Source organism: Schistocerca americana, chromosome X (assembly GCF_021461395.2).
Source record: "Schistocerca americana isolate TAMUIC-IGC-003095 chromosome X, iqSchAmer2.1, whole genome shotgun sequence".
Lineage (NCBI taxonomy): Eukaryota > Metazoa > Arthropoda > Insecta > Orthoptera > Acrididae > Schistocerca > Schistocerca americana.
The window spans coordinates 787,321,061-787,338,896 of record NC_060130.1 but is presented as its reverse complement, the minus strand read 5'-3'; the positions used below and the strand labels follow the sequence as shown (position 1 = coordinate 787,338,896).

The following is a 17,836-nucleotide window of genomic DNA, read 5'->3' as shown; positions in this document are numbered from 1 at the left end:
CACAACAAAACGAGTCCCACAGGATGGCCATTCCATACTCTCTCCACCACTGCCAGATGCAGGACATTGGGGCACAACCCACCTGAAGATACAATTCTGCTGCTATGTCTTTTGGCCAGCAGTAAATAAGGAGATTGAGCTCCTTGCCCGCTCATACTCAGATTGTGCTCCTCAACTAGCTTTTACCCGCAATGTCTTTTCTCCATGGCCTCAACCATTTGGTCCTTGGCATCAGGTTCACATTGATTTCATGAGCCATTTTTTTAACATGATGGCTCTTTCTCAAAATTTCCACACATGCAGCAGATACGTTATACAATGGCAGAGACTGCAATCAAGAAACTGACTTGAACCTTCACCACTGAAGGCCCACCATGGACAGTAATCACAGACAAGGGTCCCCAATTCATGTCTGTCCCCTTCACAGTTTTGCATTCAGTACCTCCTTACTGTCTTCTTAAACCCAAAATCCAATGAGGACATAGAGCAGACTGTCAGCAACTTGTGAGAAGAAAATTAAGGCAGTGATCCAGTCAATATCCACGGAGGATGGCCTAACAATATTTTTAAATATTTACAGGGCCACACTGATTGATGATAAGAGCCTAGTGGAGCTCCTGCATGCCAGACAGCCATGGATCCTCCTCCATTTGTTTCAGCTGCAGCAGCATGAGTGGAGATGATCATGCCATTTTTCACACATGACCAGCAATCTGTATGGATGCCTGCAACAGACACTGGAGCCCTGTATGCAGCCCCTACTATGTGGATGGCTGTAGGGCACAAGTCACACCCGCCAGGACCTTGCAGTCCATGTGAATTTCAACCTAGATCACTGATGCCTTGTCTACCATCATCACCACTTCATCACCACCTCCAGGAGCAGTGAACCTTGTAGCTGCTGACACTCCATGAGTACGATGGATTGGCTCTCTGCCTCACCCTCACAGCTGGCAGCTGCAGCCTCTGCCCCGTTGACTGGTTCTGAAGACCACAGCACCAACACCTCATTAGTGAGCTGGGATGGTTATCCAACTGTAGCTCCACTATTCAGAAGAGCCTGAGGAGTACTTTCATCCATTTCACTAATGAATACTCCACCTGGCCAATATGAAATGTTAATGATGCTCCTGTTGATATGCAAGTGGCAAGCTTTAAGAGGTAATGATTAGCAAGTGGTTTTATATGGAATGGAAAATATTATTACTTGGTAGGATTTCACATTCAGTAAAAAAAAGCAAGGTCATTTAAGTGTCAGCACTAGTTCAATCAGACAGAGAGAGCACAGCCAATATGGCCCAGCAAATGTGATAAGAATTTTCTTGGTGTTCATTTGAAGCAACTAAATAAATCCAGGGAAAGCATGAATTACATTAAACAGAACATGATTTGTACATCCTCTGCTGCCAAATAAACATTTAAGCTACAGTATGACCACTGGTGGGGGTGATAGTGATGGTGGTGACAGGAATTGTACATGGCAGGATGAAGAGAATAGCAACATGATCAATAGTGAATACTGCTGTGGTTTGGAAAAGTGCTACTTTCTGTGAGTAATGACAGAAACGATTCTGTTGTTGAATGAAAGCTGAATACATTATGAAAGGCATTACAGATTTCTCATAAAACATATCTTAGCATCATAACTCAATAACTTCATGCATGTTTTGCACATGCAGAGCAAAGTTCTACATGATGTCATTGACTGCATAGATGTTGCTACATTCTTTTAAAGCCACACCTGGCTTTATCAAGTTTACAACCTAATGTAACTTTACAATTTTATTCCTTTTATTAAGTAGAAGCATAAGAAAGATTAGACAGTGAGTAGATAATTGTACAGTTACTTTATTATATTACTGAACTTGGCATCTTCCACATAATGTTCCCCTTAAGTTGAATTTTCACGCTGTTCATTTCTGAAACAATTTGACTTCTTAATTACTTTGATTTTCAGTTTTTGCTTCTAAGAGTTAAAGTCCTGTCTTGTGTAATTGTGCTGTAAATTAAATAAATGACCCGAATCAGAGATTGTTGGATGCTGCAGTACCATTTGCGTACTGCTCATTTTTGCTGCACCTATAATTAAGTTCTAGGTACAAATTTAAATTGCACGGATGATGTGTTTTGATATAAATTTTATCCCAGAATGTTTCTTATTGCTATTGATGGTTAAAGTACTACCAAATATTACGCATCTGTACTTTCAGGAAAAAGCTCAAACTTATAGGATAAAATGGAAACAAAATATTACACTGAGAGCTATTTCATTCCATCAATGCCCATTTATTAAATAAGCAAACAATAAAAATATTTTGTACATATATTAACTTCCAGTTTAGTGCTGTGTGGTCCTTTTAATTTCAACAAATAAAATTTACAGAATTAAAAAATGTAGAACAATTATTTTCGGCCTTTGTGTTATCTGGATAAAGGCTGACACTTTAAACAACTGGCCATTGTCTCTGATGAAAATTCTTCAATCTGTATGGTAAGGTTATGTATTCCATATTTGTGCCTCATCTTATATGTTGCCCTTTCCAGCACTTTCACCGACTCCACTGATGAATCTATAACAAAATAAAACAAAGTACATAAAATACAAGTCAAATACAACATTAAAAAATACTTTATTGATAAACATTGAGAAATGTAAAGGAACATTTGTTTTTAACTGATTATCTCTGGAAAAAGGGACTGTTATATGCCATATATATACACTGTAATCTGACCACAGACACTTCCTTTCCAAAGAAGGTATAATTTTAAGAAAGCTGAAGGGGAGAAATTCATCTCAGTGCTGGACTAGAGCATCCTTACTACTGATTCAATTCCAGACTTGTAAGATGACTTTGCAAATTTTGTGAAGCATTGTTCTGTATCCGAATCCCATGAGGCTGCAGATAACAACACATAAAGGGACTGACTTCAGAAACTTAGAAAAATTTGGGGAACTAACCTGATCTCTTGAATCATGACACTCTGAGTAGAGAGACTCTGCAGGCTGGAAAAGATGTATTAACAGCAATTTCTAAGAACAAGGAAGGTGCTTGGTGTAAATTCATGGAGGAGAGAGATTTGAGCAAGAGTAGCCACAAAGCCTGGAAGCTTCTCAGTTGAGCCTGAAAACTACAGGGCAACATCCTTGTTGTGCAATCTGTTCAGAATTTTCTAGCAAATGTAGTTGATTGTTTGATTCATGTTGTAGAGCCAGTTATAATACAAGAACAAGCAGGTTTCCGATCAGGAGAAAGCTGTACATTTCAGGACCTCAGTCTCACATAATTTATTGAGAATGGTTCTGAAACCCAGAAAATTATAGACGTAGCTTTGATTCAACTGACAGCTGCTTCTGACACTTTCAGTCACTGTGCATTGTCACAGAACATCTATGGGATAATGGAAGAGTATGGTTCCACCAATATTGATGATATTGATGATGATGATGATGATGATGATGATGAAGTCCCATACTCCGTGATGGAGCGTAGGGGAACGATGCAGGAGACCCGCACTGCCGTACTAGGCAAGGTCCTAGTGGAGGTGGTTTGCCATTGCCTTCCATCGACCGTAATGGGGATGAATGATGATGATGACGACGACACAACAACACCCCGTCATCTTGAGGCAGGAAAAATCCCTGACCCCGCCGGGAATCGAACCCGGGACCCCGTGCTCGGGAAGCGAGAACGCTACTGCGAGACCACGAGCAGCGGACCCACCAATATTATTCAAAGTTTATTCCAAAACAGTAGATTTTATGTGGTCTTCCACGGTCAGTGTAGTTGATACAGATGTCAGAAGAAATTGCTTACTACAGAGAAGTGCTCTTAACATCTACACAAATCACCAAACACTTCCAGCAAACACAAGGAGTTTCCTTTATGTCGATAACCTGGCATTAGCAAGTCAAGGGAAATCTATAAAATGTTGAATTTCACCTGATATATGAATTGTGGGAGTTGTGTGTGTATTAGTATAACAATCAGTTTTGTCCAAACTTATCTAAAACTCAGTAGTCAGTTTTCATCTTCAGCACAATCAGACATGTCACAAACATAACGTCACATGGCATGGAATATAAGCAGTAAATATGCCCCTTTCAAAATATCTGGGAGTCACTCTGGATGTCACTCTGAAGTAAATGCAGCACTGCAACAATACAAGAATAAAGATGGAAGCCAGAAATAATATCCTTTGCAAGGCTGCTGGTAGCACTTGGTGCTCTAGACCACCAACTTTGAGAACGATAGCAACAGCAACATGCTACTGTGCTGCAGAGTATGCATGCCCAGCGTGGTACAAATCTACCCAAGCAAGCTTGGTGGTCAACATGCTAAATGAGACATGTAAACTTATTATAGGCTGTTTGAAACCTATACCATTAGTAAAGCTCTATGAGCACGTATGCACAGTACCTCCAGACATTCATCGTGAATCAGCTGCTAACAGAAAGAACTCATTGGGCTCAATGTGAAACCCATTCATTACAAGTGCATGTCCAAGTAGCCCCAAGATTGAGGTCCTGAAGAATTTTCATCAAGAACACTTTGGTCTTGCAAACAATAGCAGTTATAGCAAGGAAACAACTGTGGATTTCTTGACTTGACAAAAACTCCACCTGGCCTCTACCTTCAGAACTCCTCCCACCTCGGTCTGAACAGAATTGAATCCTGTGGAAGTCACACAGCTGTCTTCATTCTGGAGTTTGAAGATTCAGGAGTACCCTCCAGAAATGACACTTCCCTGTGGATAACACCAACTGTGACTGCAGAGAACCGCAGACCATGGAGCACCTTCAGGATTGTCAACTGTATCTTACATCTTGTACAAAACAAGATCTTCTGCTTGTGACTCTGAGTGCAATTGAAGCAGCACAATTTTGATCAAGGGTAGTGCACCTTGATTATTCTTTCTTTAACTTACTTTTCATGGTAACAACCATCAATTTTATTTCTTTCTGACTCAAATAACCAATAACTCAACAGATAAAAAAGGATATGTTCCCTGACCAAAACTGATCTGCTGTGTATGACATATCATACGTTAAAAGTTTTTCTCAGTGAGGTCCTGAGACTCATTATATTTAGGATGACAGTGAGACAGAAAAATGTCCAATTTGTAGTTGCTGAGGATGGAACAGCTGCTGCTGGACTGAAATACTCACAGTGAATCTTTAATTTTTGTGTCTACAAACAGATCCTTTGTTACAATGAAGGCAAGTAGGAAATAAGAGAAAGTGGAGAACACATGTGCAGATAAAGGAGAGAAGCAGAGAAAACTGCAAATAATACATCAGAGACACTAAAGGAACATCTTATACAGTTAAAGAGACCACAAGAAACAGTATCAGCAGAATGTGAAAAAGGGAGGGGAAATTTGTAAAATGGAGCAAAATAAGGAACCTTCACAGCACACTCGACTGAAATCACTGAAAGATGTGAAATGAGAAAGGACACATCACATTCTATTATAGTCACAAGGGAAACTGCCCATTGCACCCCCTCAGATTTAATGGTAAAATGGCCCAGCAGAGAGCCTGTCAAAAATTGAACACATATCAAGCATGAAAACAGGAAGAAGGTGTACTGAACTGTAAAAAAGAAGCAAACTACACTCCTGGAAATGGAAAAAAGAACACATTGACACCGGTGTGTCAGACCCACCATACTTGCTCTGGACACTGCGAGAGGGCTGTACAAGCAATGATCACACGCACGGCACAGCGGACACACCAGGAACCGCGGTGTTGGCCGTCGAATGGCGCTAGCTGCGCAGCATTTGTGCACCGCCGCCGTCAGTGTCAGCCAGTTTGCCGTGGCATACGGAGCTCCATCGCAGTCTTTAACACTGGTAGCATGCCGCGACAGCGTGGACGTGAACCGTATGTGCAGTTGACGGACTTTGAGCGAGGGCGTATAGTGGGCATGCGGGAGGCCGGGTGGACGTACCGCCGAATTGCTCAACACGTGGGGCGTGAGGTCTCCACAGTACATCGATGTTGTCGCCAGTGGTCGGCGGAAGGTGCACGTGCCCGTCGACCTGGGACCGGACCGCAGCGACGCACGGATGCACGGATGCACGCCAAGACCGTAGGATCCTACGCAGTGCTGTAGGGGACCGCACCGCCACTTCCCAGCAAATTAGGGACACTGTTGCTCCTGGGGTATCGGCGAGGACCATTCGCAACAGTCTCCATGAAGCTGGGCTACGGTCCCGCACACCGTTCGGCCGTCTTCCGCTCACGCCCCAACATCGTGCAGCCCGCCTACAGTGGTGTCGCGACAGGCGTGAATGGAGGGACGAATGGAGACGTGTCGTCTTCAGCGATGAGAGTCGCTTCTGCCTTGGTGCCAATGATGGTCGTATGCGTGTTTGGCGCCGTGCAGGTGAGCGCCACAATCAGGACTGCATACGACCGAGGCACACAGGGCCAACACCCGGCATCATGGTGTGGGGAGCGATCTCCTACACTGGCCGTACACCACTGATGATCGTCGAGGGGACACTGAATAGTGCACGGTACATCCAAACCGTCATCGAACCCATCGTTCTACCATTCCTACACCGGCAAGGGAACTTGCTGTTCCAACAGGACAATGCACGTCCGCATGTATCCCGTGCCACCCAACGTGCTCTAGAAGGTGTAAGTCAACTACCCTGGCCAGCAAGATCTCCGGATCTGTCCCCCATTGAGCATGTTTGGGACTGGATGAAGCATCGTCTCACGCGGTCTGCACGTCCAGCACGAACGCTGGTCCAACTGAGGCGCCAGGTGGAAATGGCATGGCAAGCCGTTCCACAGGACTACATCCAGCATCTCTACGATCGTCTCAATGGGAGAATAGCAGCCTGCATTGCTGCGAAAGGTGGATATACACTGTACTAGTGCCGACATTGTGCATGCTCTGTTGCCTGTGTCTATGTGCCTGTGGTTCTGTCAGTGTGATCATGTGATGTATCTGACCCCAGGAATGTGTCAATAAAGTTTCCCCTTCACGGGACAATGAATTCACGGTGTTCTTATTTCAATTTCCAGGAGTGTAGAAACAGTGAATGATCCAAGCTCAAGATATGCAATATTGAGCGAGTTGCAAGAAGCACTGTGTCATGGTTGTGTGCTCACTGTGTTGGACTGCAAAGCGAGGTATCCGTGTTCAAACCCTCTTGCCCCCCACCCCACTCCCGCCCCCTTCACCCTCTTCTTCTTCTTCTTTTTTTTTCACAAAATTATAGATTTTCCATCCAGTCACTGATGCATCTGTTCTCCTTCAGTAGTCTTGGCAGTTGTCATATTATACACTGGTTATGGAACACAAGTTGTGGTAAGAATATATTACTGCCACAAGCAAATGTGATGAATAGCAAAAGCAGGCAAGATGCCGCATAGACCTCTCACAGACATGAAAAAAAATGTGACCTATGTTACAACACATGAATACAAGAGTCAAAATTTCCCAAACAGAACGCAAGAGTCATAATATGTGGTACTTGTGTAGAATAGGAGGTCCCATCCTTCACCCCATTGTTGCAAACAGATGACGTTACACCATGACACAAATTTAAATACGGTGAACAGATATGTCAATGATCAGATGGACAGTTCATAATTCTGTGAAAAAAAATTATGGGGGTAGGAGGAAGATTTGAACACAGACATTTCTTTTCGCAGTCCAACACCATGACCACATGACCACTACACTTCGACTACTCATATACGCTCAATGTTGCACATTTTGCACTTGGACGGTTCACTCTTTTGATTTTCCTTTCTTTTTTCACAGTTCACTACACCTTCTTCCTGTTTTCATGCTTGATGTGTGTTCAGTTTTTGACTGTCTGCTGGGCCATCTTACCACTAAATCTGAGGGAGGTGCGATGGATAGTTTCCCTTCTCAGCTTGATGAACGGTGCCAAACTTGGGTTGGAGAATGTGATCGCTGCCATACTTTAAGCAGTATTATCAATGATGATGATGATGATGATGATGACGATGGTGATGATGGTATGATTTTGTGGGCACACGACAGCATGGTCTTTAACACTCACAATAAAACATAAGGACACGGGTGTGGAGGAATATCATAAAATGACTATAATGAGAACTGCAAATAAAAAACTAAAGAAAGTCTTGGAAAACTTGAATGCGCGCGAGCGTGCACACACAAAATGCAATGAAAATCACATTGCCAAAACTAACACACTAAAAAAAGGAAAAATCAATGGAATGTATTAAAAGGAAAGTGCTGACAACTGTGCTTGGCTGATTGCTGAACCATCCACTTTGCAATTCACTACAATCTCCAGCCTAAAAGCTTTGGCCACAGTCCAGACACATCACAAAATTTTAAAAGTTTGAGCACACTCATCTCATAATCAATTAAAGTAGAGCACAGAGCCCCACTCAAATTTGCTTCCGCCTGCTTGTCACAAAATAAAATGCACCCAATTAAAATGTGGCATTTGCCAACTTGCATGCCACAGGCATCACAGATAAGGAGGTCCTCTCGCTGGAGTGCAAAGCCATGTGTGAAGGGACAGTGTCCAATCATCATCAAGAGTAAATGATGCATTTAAAATTCTAAGCTTAGTTTAATGATATATTGCTTCCCACACCTTGCTGAGATTATAAGTTTATCAGTACTCGCCCAAATTTTCCTGATAGCATGCCAGTGTACATACAATAAAAAAGCATTGGTTGCCTCTTTCTCCATAACTTTGTCCATTTTCACAAATTGCAGTGTAGTGGAGGGGAACAGAGCATGCCTAATCTGTCAGTCCTAGTAACCGTTTTGTCTGGAACACAGTTCTGAGGTTTCCACATCCTGAGAAAAATTCTCTGCATCTAAGGTGGTGCGCCCCCTATGTACTAATGTTTTTAGTACCCCATTCCGCTGTGCAGAATGGTGGCAGCTGTCTGCATGCAAGTACAGGTCAGTGTGCATTTTATTACAATACACACCTTGACCCAGAGTGCCATCGGCTCTTCTCTTGACCTTGATGTCAAGGAATGGTAGTCCTCCTGCCTCAGTCTCCATAACGAATTTGATGTTGGGATGAATGCAGTTCAGATGTGCAAGGAAGTTATTGAGTTTGTCACTTCCCTGGGACCAGATGGCAAATGTCGTGTCTATATAATGGAAAAAGCAAGTAGGTTTCCATCTGGACGACTTCAAGGCTTCCTCCTGAAAGTGCTCCATATATAAATTCTCAACCACAGGTGAGAGTGGGCTGTCCATTGTGACTCTCTCTCTCTGTTTGTTCATAGTTATTGTTGCCATTAGCTAGTTCAGTAACTTCGTGATGTGACCTCTCTGAGTTGATGTGGAACATAAAATCCCAGTATGCTTTTCCATTTCTGCCAATCTCGGGCTTCCTGTTGCCAACTGAATCCCGCTGTCTTTCTTAAGTCCCTGTCCCATCTGTCTGGTGGTCTTCCCCTTGGCCCTTTTTATAAAGTGGGCTCCAATCTACTATTTGATTTGACCAAGTGTCATCCTTTCTTTGGGCCACATGACCAGTCCATTGTCATTTCAAGGTAATTCTTTTTTTCACTATGTCACTGAGCTTCATTGTATGTATGATATTTACTACATCTTTCTGTAGCCCAACACTGATCTTCCCATTCCTCTTTGAGCTGCCAGGAGTTTTCTGATAATAAATTCACCCATATCTCACAGCCGTAAGTTGTTATCGGTACTACGCATTGGTCAAAAACGCTTTTCTTCAGCTCAGTCAACATCTTAAAACTTGAAAATTAAATAGTACCTTCCATAAGCCAATTTAACACATCAAAATATTTCTGGTTTTATGTAATTTTTCGTGTTTAAAAGTTTACTCAGATAGATATGTTCCATGAGCACTTGTAGTTCTGTACTCCTAGCACATGCATTTCCTTCTGGTGTCAACTCATTTGGTTTTATCATAATTAGTTTTTAGACCAACATCAGAGCAGACTAATGCAAGTTTGCTAATTAATATTTGAAGTTGTTCTATGTTATTTGCAAGTAGAGAAGTATCATTAGCAAATCTCAGATTATTTAATTTCGTTCACAGAACTTGGATTCCTTTTCTTTTCCAATTCAGTTTACACAAAGATTTTTCAGATATACTGAAAATAGCCTTTAGAAAAATATAGTCAGCCGGTTTTACACCATTTTCAATGGGAAATTCACTGGTTTCTCCAACAACATTCACAAATGCTGTGGCGGTTTTGTACATGTTGTATACGATTTTAACAAAGCCATGTTCTACTCCTCGTTCTGTTAGAGCCTCAAACATAGCTGGGGGACTGAGTCAATCAAATGCCTTTCCAAAATTTATAAAGGCAGGGCAACGAGGTAGAGGGTAATCATTCTTTCGCGGAGAGTGACGATGTGGTCAATTGTATTAAATCACGTGCAGAACCCAGCTTGCTCGATGGGTTGAGCCAGATCAAGTGTAGCGCTCAATCTGCTAGTTGAAATTCTAGTGAAAACTTTGTACAGTGAGGACACAAGACTGATAGGGCAAGAGTTGTTTATGCCCTTAGTACTACCTATCTTGTATATAAAGATTATTTTGGCTTTATTCCAATCCCTTGATAATGTTTCACAGTGTAAACAACTTGAAAATATTTCCGCTAAATGTTTTACAGATTCCTCATCCAACAGCTTTAAAATACGGGCTGAGAAGTAATCACTACCTGGAACAGTTCCTATCTTCTTCTTGTGTTCTTTAATGCTCTGTCTCAGAGTTTTCTACAGTTCTGTGTATTCTCTCTTATTTTTGTCTCTTTCTGTTTTCCTTTTTCTTTTCTTCTCCATCATACATATCATTTGATTTCTCAGTTTCTTTGGTTGGTTTTGTGATTTACGTAAGCCATCCACTTTTTCAGCTGTCACAATTAGTACCTTTGTTACTTCTTCCATTTTATATTATTTTAATTTTCCTCTTCATTCTTTCTTGAAAGTCATTTTTCCGTTCTTTGAGATTTAAAATTTCTCTCTTCCTATGAGTTTCAATCTTTCATTTTTCTTATTCACTTCATATTCTGCACTTATTAGTTGATGATCACTGTTTGTATTAAGCCCGTTCAGCACAGACATCTTTACCAGTTTGAGGCCTATTTGTGAGAATGAAGCCTATCTCATTTTTCACTTCAAACTTGGATCCCCTCCAATTGTGTCAGATGTTTCTTGACAAATGTATATTTGTAATATGTGTTTTCATGCATTCTGCACATTGAACCAATCTCTCACATCTTGCATATATTCCATATTTGTCGATAACTGAATAACCTTACTTCTGTATTACAAAATTGGCATTAAAGTCACCAATTAGGAATTTATGAAAGCAATCTCTCCGTTTTTTACAGGTTTCTTTCAGACACTCATTGAAGGATTCTATCTCTCCATCAGAATGACTAGAAGTAGGTGCATATGCTTGAACTATTTGGATTTTATACCTTTCTGATATATTTAGGACCAAATGTGCAATTCTGCTTGAAGTTCCTTCTAATATTGCTATCTTTTCTTTGATGGTTTTGCTCACTAAAAATTCAATTCCCTTTAGTTTTCCATTGTTCATAGGATTCTCCATTAAATTGAAAATACATAGAGGTCAAGACATGTCAGAAAAGGTTGGTCATCTTCCCGTAAAATTTATGATCAATGAACTCAAGTGACTCTCATAAAGGCACCCTGGTGTAAAGCAAAACAAGTCAAAGCTCACCAGAATATCTGGGTCCTTCAGCCCGAAGTCATCTCTCAAAATCCACAGAATTGCAGATGTGACGTGGGCCTTTACCCACATAAGGGATTAGTATTTCTTTCAGGTATTTTGCCAGCAAATACGTAGGAGCCTGAAGTTGCTGACAATGGGGCATAATGGGACTCCATCTTCATGGAATTTAGGGAGTCCGTAATGCCTTTGTGGTGCTGATGCTGAGTAAGTCTTTAAGAAGATCAAACAGCTAAAGTCATTAGTCTCCTATTCACCCCCAAGACAGAAATAGTGTACCTAATCCTTCTGTGTGTAGAGTAAATTCTGTATGCAAGTGTGAGAAAGTATTCTAGATGTTTGCATAGTGGGTATCTGAAGTGGAACATGGGAACCAGCACACTACTCACCTAGTGGGATGTGGGGAACTGCCTAACAACCACATCCAGCCTGGCCAGAACACTGACCCCTCATCGTTAACCCACCAGGCGGATTTGATCTGGGATCGGCATACCTATGTGTCGTGGAAGGGGTCCCATTAACATGCTTGGCTACCCTGGCAGGTGGTCCTTGTGGTAACAAGATGCCGTCTGATAATGGCTCTAACATTTCTGAAGAGATGTTGTGTCAAGCATGTTGTGCTGAACTTTGCTAAGGTGACACCTCATATAAATTCAGTGGCAGCCAGGGGAATCAGGGGGCAGGCTAGCCTTGCCTTGGTATGTATGAGGAGCATTGAGAACAACTCCCAGGAACTATATCTACACTGGCCACTAATTTTAAACCTCTCCCTCTCCCTGTCCTCCCCAGGAGGCCAGTTTGTTAGTGAATATGATAATGATGACATGTCTGATACCCAAAATAGTGTGTCCATAGGACACTATGAACTGACAGTACACCCGTGGATTCTTTAAACGACAAATATCAGCCAGAGAAACTGAAGAATCACGTTGCCTCTAACAGTTTGTCACTTTTTTTAGTTTGACAATTTCATGGTCACTCACTAATGTTTAAATTAGTCATCATTCACAGTGCTTCACTATAGTCCAATTTAAACTAGTTAGCATTTGACAGTGATCAGGCTTGATTGACTTGACCAGCAGTAAATCAATGGGAGCCTGCCATTGTCGGTTCCCACTGAACTGCCACTTCCACTGCACAAACCATTAATGTCTGCCATTTATTAGTTGGCTGTTGCAGTAAGGGATTTTCGTAGCGTTTAGTTTTGCGTGCCTGACAATTTCTGATGGAAGTAGGCATAAGAGGAGCATAAGAGAAACCCTTTAAACTTTATATTTGTTACAAGCTAAACATTAACAAAACTGCAAGAATAATTCCATCTTCTGAGGCTTATACATATAAAACACAATGCAATACACAACTTTTGAAAGGTCTGTTGTTGAGAGATATTGAGAGATCAACAGTTTTTGTGACTTGACATGATAAGTTTGAAGCTGTTTCCTGGGCTGGAAATTTTCACTTGTATAAGTAAATAAATAAACAAATAAAAACTTAAAATATCTCTGAGCTTAATTGACATTAAGTATAGACTTTTTTACATGCTTAGAGGCAGTACAGTGATTCATACCATTCGTTAATTTCACATTATTTCAGATTATTAAGTGATTTTCTACAACCATGGAGAATGGAGCACTATGCCAACTGCCAGCAGACAGTACCTGTCATGGTAATGCCACAGCTTTGAACCTCGAAAGTCAGATGCCAATGAATTTGTATCAGTTCATAATTACCAGAAAAAGTATTAGCTACAAACTGACATTACCATCCTCAAAAACTATTGGTTGTGTGTGTTGATGAAAGTTTGTGTAAACACTGTTGCAGGAACTAAGTGGAAAATGCATCAACCTCACTGTATCTTCCACAAGTGTACTTGTTCTGCCTCACACTAAAGGGCAAAAACTTCACATCTGTTAACCAAAATCAAATACACATAACAATACAGTAGGATAAGAAGGAATCTGATTTTGATCTTTTTTAAGATCCTATCTGTGTTGAAAAGTTAGTTGCGCCCATTGAGTGGTTATTAGTTTGCATAAACTAGCAGCTTTAATGTAATTACTTAACTACAGCACAAATGCATTGCATTACAATATTATAAGATAATAAGTGAAATGACATAAGAAACACAGAGACCATTTAGAGATCATGTTTGTACTTTAAGGCAACTAATGTCATCCCCTCTGCCTAAATTTCAATATTTCCAAGATACCATTAACCAATTTCTGAACATTAAAAAATTGAATATTATACATGAGAAAGCTATAGTGTAAAGTGTGGTGGTGGCAGGAGTTAGGATGTGGTACACACACCTTCATAAGTATACTATTATCAGTATTACAACTAATGCAAGTACATTTCTTTAGTACAACTCAATGATAAACAAATTAGATCACCAACTAAAGGAATATTGAATTGTCATCTGTCCCAGTCACAGCTCTCAATAGTTCCATTAATACACATTATATGTTTCACAAAAAATTTCTTACCTATAGCGAGATGAACAGTTAAAACCGCTTTGTTGACAGACAAGAGCCACACATGTAAGTCATGTACATTCCGTACACCATCAATGTTGTTAAGTGTCTGCATAATTGTTTCATAATTTAGATGCTTTGGAAAACCCTCCAAGAGAATACGCACTGTTTCCATGAATACTGACACAGTTGTTGTCAATACCAGAATGGAAAACACAAATGTACATAAGGGATCAGCTATCTTCGCCCCAGGCTGAAACAGAAAATGGTTATCATCTGCTAAATGATTATCAGCTGACAAGTGATATAAACAATTGCAAATAATAATAGTGGACATTTATGAAGCCAATTAAATCAGCAGGCTTCTGAAAAAAATTAACTCATACATCTATCCACATATTTTTAACTTATAGTTCAGCAGAAATAAGATACAGTAGCTTTCACAAAGAGTATTTCCTTCATCCACCAGAAGAAACAAAGGTTTAAGAACATAAGCTTAATCAGGGATTCATTAGGAATGTCCCATAGGATTCTAATTCAACGAAAGACAAGATGAGAAGAGAAGAAACTGATCATTGCATCATCATTTGCCTTCACATGTTCACTTTGGAAACACCAAACATGTCACAATGTTTTGTGTCAATAGGAAAGACTGAATATAATCTTATTCAGCATAGTCTTAGATTTCCTCCCGTTTTGCATACATGAAATTCATATGGACATACCTTTTCCCTCTTTCTTCTATTCCTCTCTTACCTTTCATTCTTTATGGTTTTCCCTTTCTCTGTTCTTTTTTTTTTTTTTAATTTAATGTGCTTTGAAAGTCCCAGCTTGAGTATTTTATGTTTCAACTCTATAAAAGTTGCTTAATTTTAATGGCATGCTGGCAATAACATAAAGGCGTGCAACCGTTTTACATTATTTATCTGAATTTGTTTTTTGATAAGTTCTATCTTGAGCAAACACAATTTTTTCTCCTTTCTAGATAAACATGTTTTGCTGAAGTTACAGCATCATCAATTGGTTTTTAATTTTCTTTCTTGTTAGCACAAGCTGTGATGTTCTGTATTCTGAATTGTAGACTTTTTTCTTTCACGTTTCCCCATTAATTTTCACAGCGAAAATGCACTTTTAAACTTGAGCTGTGTCACTGTTTACAAGCTACAGAAAAAAAAGAAAAATTGTGTTTCTCAACATGGAATAATCTATAAACAAATTTATTAGTAAGCCAACATGGGTACAGAGAGTGAGCTTCAACATCAAGATGAATAATAGTTATCTTTGTTTCTTTTTTGGATACTGTGTCAGATATGTATGTACATTCTCTGAAATGTTATGTTACCCTATTGTGTGCTATCACATAACCCTGACAGAGTTCTAAGATGGGATCTTGGCCTCTGCTTTCTGTCTCCTCATCTCAGCTTTGTCTCTCAAAATATAACTTATTTTTCACAGACATAATCTATTTTTTGGTGCATTTTGTATCAACTAATAATTTTTCCTTACAAAGGTACCTTCAATTAACATGTCTGCAAGAATTAACCTATGCTTCTTACTGAAGTAGTTGAACTGTAAACTTAACAACAGGAACATTAGAGTGCCATTGTAGTTAACTTTTTTTCTTTTTTGCTGAAAATGATTTATTCTGCTTCACTTTTTGATTCATCAATAATTGATAAATTAGTGTCATAAAAGTGAGATTTCATTGTTTTTCAGATGCCATTAGTAATCAAGGGTGTAGATCTCAACCACTTGATTTGGAATAATGAAACAGATGTAACAGTTTATAAATGGCACATGCTGACCTGTCTTATGCTAGAGAGACTGTTACCTTCTAAATAATACAGATTTCCTTTATTGTATCTGTATTTCAATTCTGCAGTTTAAAAAATTCCATTTCAGCCAATAAAGTGCCCAATAAAAAGTGTAAAATCTACTTCTTTGTCTTCTTCCTGGTCTTTATCCCATATCTTCATGGGGTGGGTTTGTTAATTTCTGGATTTTTCAATGTTACTGGTTGAAGGTGGCCCCTATGCCATTGCTGTCGCCATACTGATCAAACTTCCAAACTCTATCATTAATGGTAAGTACATGCAATTTGGCAAAACGAGGTTACTTCATATTTCCTTGTAGAGCATTCAAGGTCTTTTAATGCAAGATGAAATATTTTATGAAGTATGCAAACTGCACAATTGTAATTGTTCCAGACTGAAGCTAGAACATGTACGGTACCTAAACCATACGGGAGGTGGCAGAAGATGAAAAATAGTAGTACTAAAAAGGAGGAGGAGGACAAGTAAGATTCGAAAAGCTGTTTTGTACTACAATTCAAACAGGTTACATCAGATTTCTGCTGGTATTACTAAAATGTATATACTGGAGAGAAAACAGTGAAGATGACACAACACAGCAAAATGCAAAGACATATGAAAATAAAATACATATTACATCAGAATGAAATATTCAGTTTTCATAAAATTATAAGAGGACAAAATGCCAGCCAGGAATTACCTTCAGAATGGGAAATTCAAAGCACTGCCCACAGACCAAAAAAGAAAGAAAGAAATTCTATTCTTGAATGAGTTTTTCACTCTGCAGCGGAGTGTGCGCTGATATGAAACTTCCTGGCAGATTAAAACTGTGTGCCCGACCGAGACTCGAATTCGGGACCTTTGCCTTTCGCGGGCAAGTGCTCTATCATCTGAGCTACCGAAGCACGACTCACACCCGGTACTCACAGCTTTACTTCTGCCAGTATCTGTAAAGTTTGGAAGGTAGGAGACAAATAAATCTCCTCGGTCACTGCTCCCACGAATGAACTCAGAACATTTTCCTTATCACTGAGTGCCACTCAAGCCTTGAATGCCTTAATAAATTACATTGCCACAGTTATGAATTTCTCAAGTCAAGCCTTGAAATGAGATCATGTCTATCAGATACCCTCCCCACAATACCCACTGTCACCTTCCACTGTTCTCCTAACCTCTGCAACATCCTTACAAACAGTATGAAAAACCCAGACTGCTATCCCTACCCCAAGGTTCCTCATCTTGCAATAACTCTCACTGTAAAATCTGCTCCATCCACCCAGCCGCAACCGTTTACTCCAGCCACATCACTCATACACATTGCAACATCAGAGCAGAGCAACATGTGAAGCCAAACACTTCCACTTTCCTCCTAGTTCTTAATTGCACTAATCATTTCAATTCTAATTTTTATTCCTCTCAATCCATCGTTACTTTTCATTCTGTTTTCCTATCACCTCTGGACTGAAGCTAATACAGTGCTTACCAATGCACAGTATTTGACCTCCTCCTTTCTCTGACATCTCCCCTTCATCTTAGTCCCCTCTTGTCCTTACAAGAGGTGGCAACATGTGACCTGTCCCTCCTTTTTAACCTTACTCATCATACCTCTGTTACCTCCACGAGAAAGGAACTTAGACTAGGATACTTTTTTGTATGTTGGTGTATGTCTAACAGCAGTACTTAATATTTTGCCTGTCTCCTTGTAATTTTATAAATTTCTCAGGTGTATTTTCCTTTCCGCAACATTAGTTTTCAGATTACTTATTGCAAAGACTGTACCACAATACGCTTGTGGGTCACAATAAAAGTAAAACTGTCCTCAACCTGAAG

General features: G+C 40.0%; 1 protein-coding gene across 2 annotated transcripts in view; it reads right to left on the bottom strand.

The window, feature by feature from the left end:
- Positions 1-2,265: 2,265 nt before the first annotated feature.
- Positions 2,266-17,836, bottom strand: part of LOC124555262 (zinc transporter 2-like) — an 87,681-nt gene continuing 72,110 nt past the window's right edge. The window contains exons 6-7 of one of the 2 annotated variants that reach the window (XM_047129130.1): positions 14,208-14,448; positions 2,266-2,570 (exon numbers count right to left, since the gene is read on the bottom strand). In XM_047129130.1, coding sequence (XP_046985086.1) covers positions 2,422-2,570; positions 14,208-14,448 — 390 coding nt within the window. In that variant the 3' untranslated portion in view covers positions 2,266-2,421. Of the gene's footprint in view, positions 2,571-14,207; positions 14,449-17,836 lie in introns of those variants that run through there. The other variant, XR_006968529.1, reaches the window with a different exon arrangement.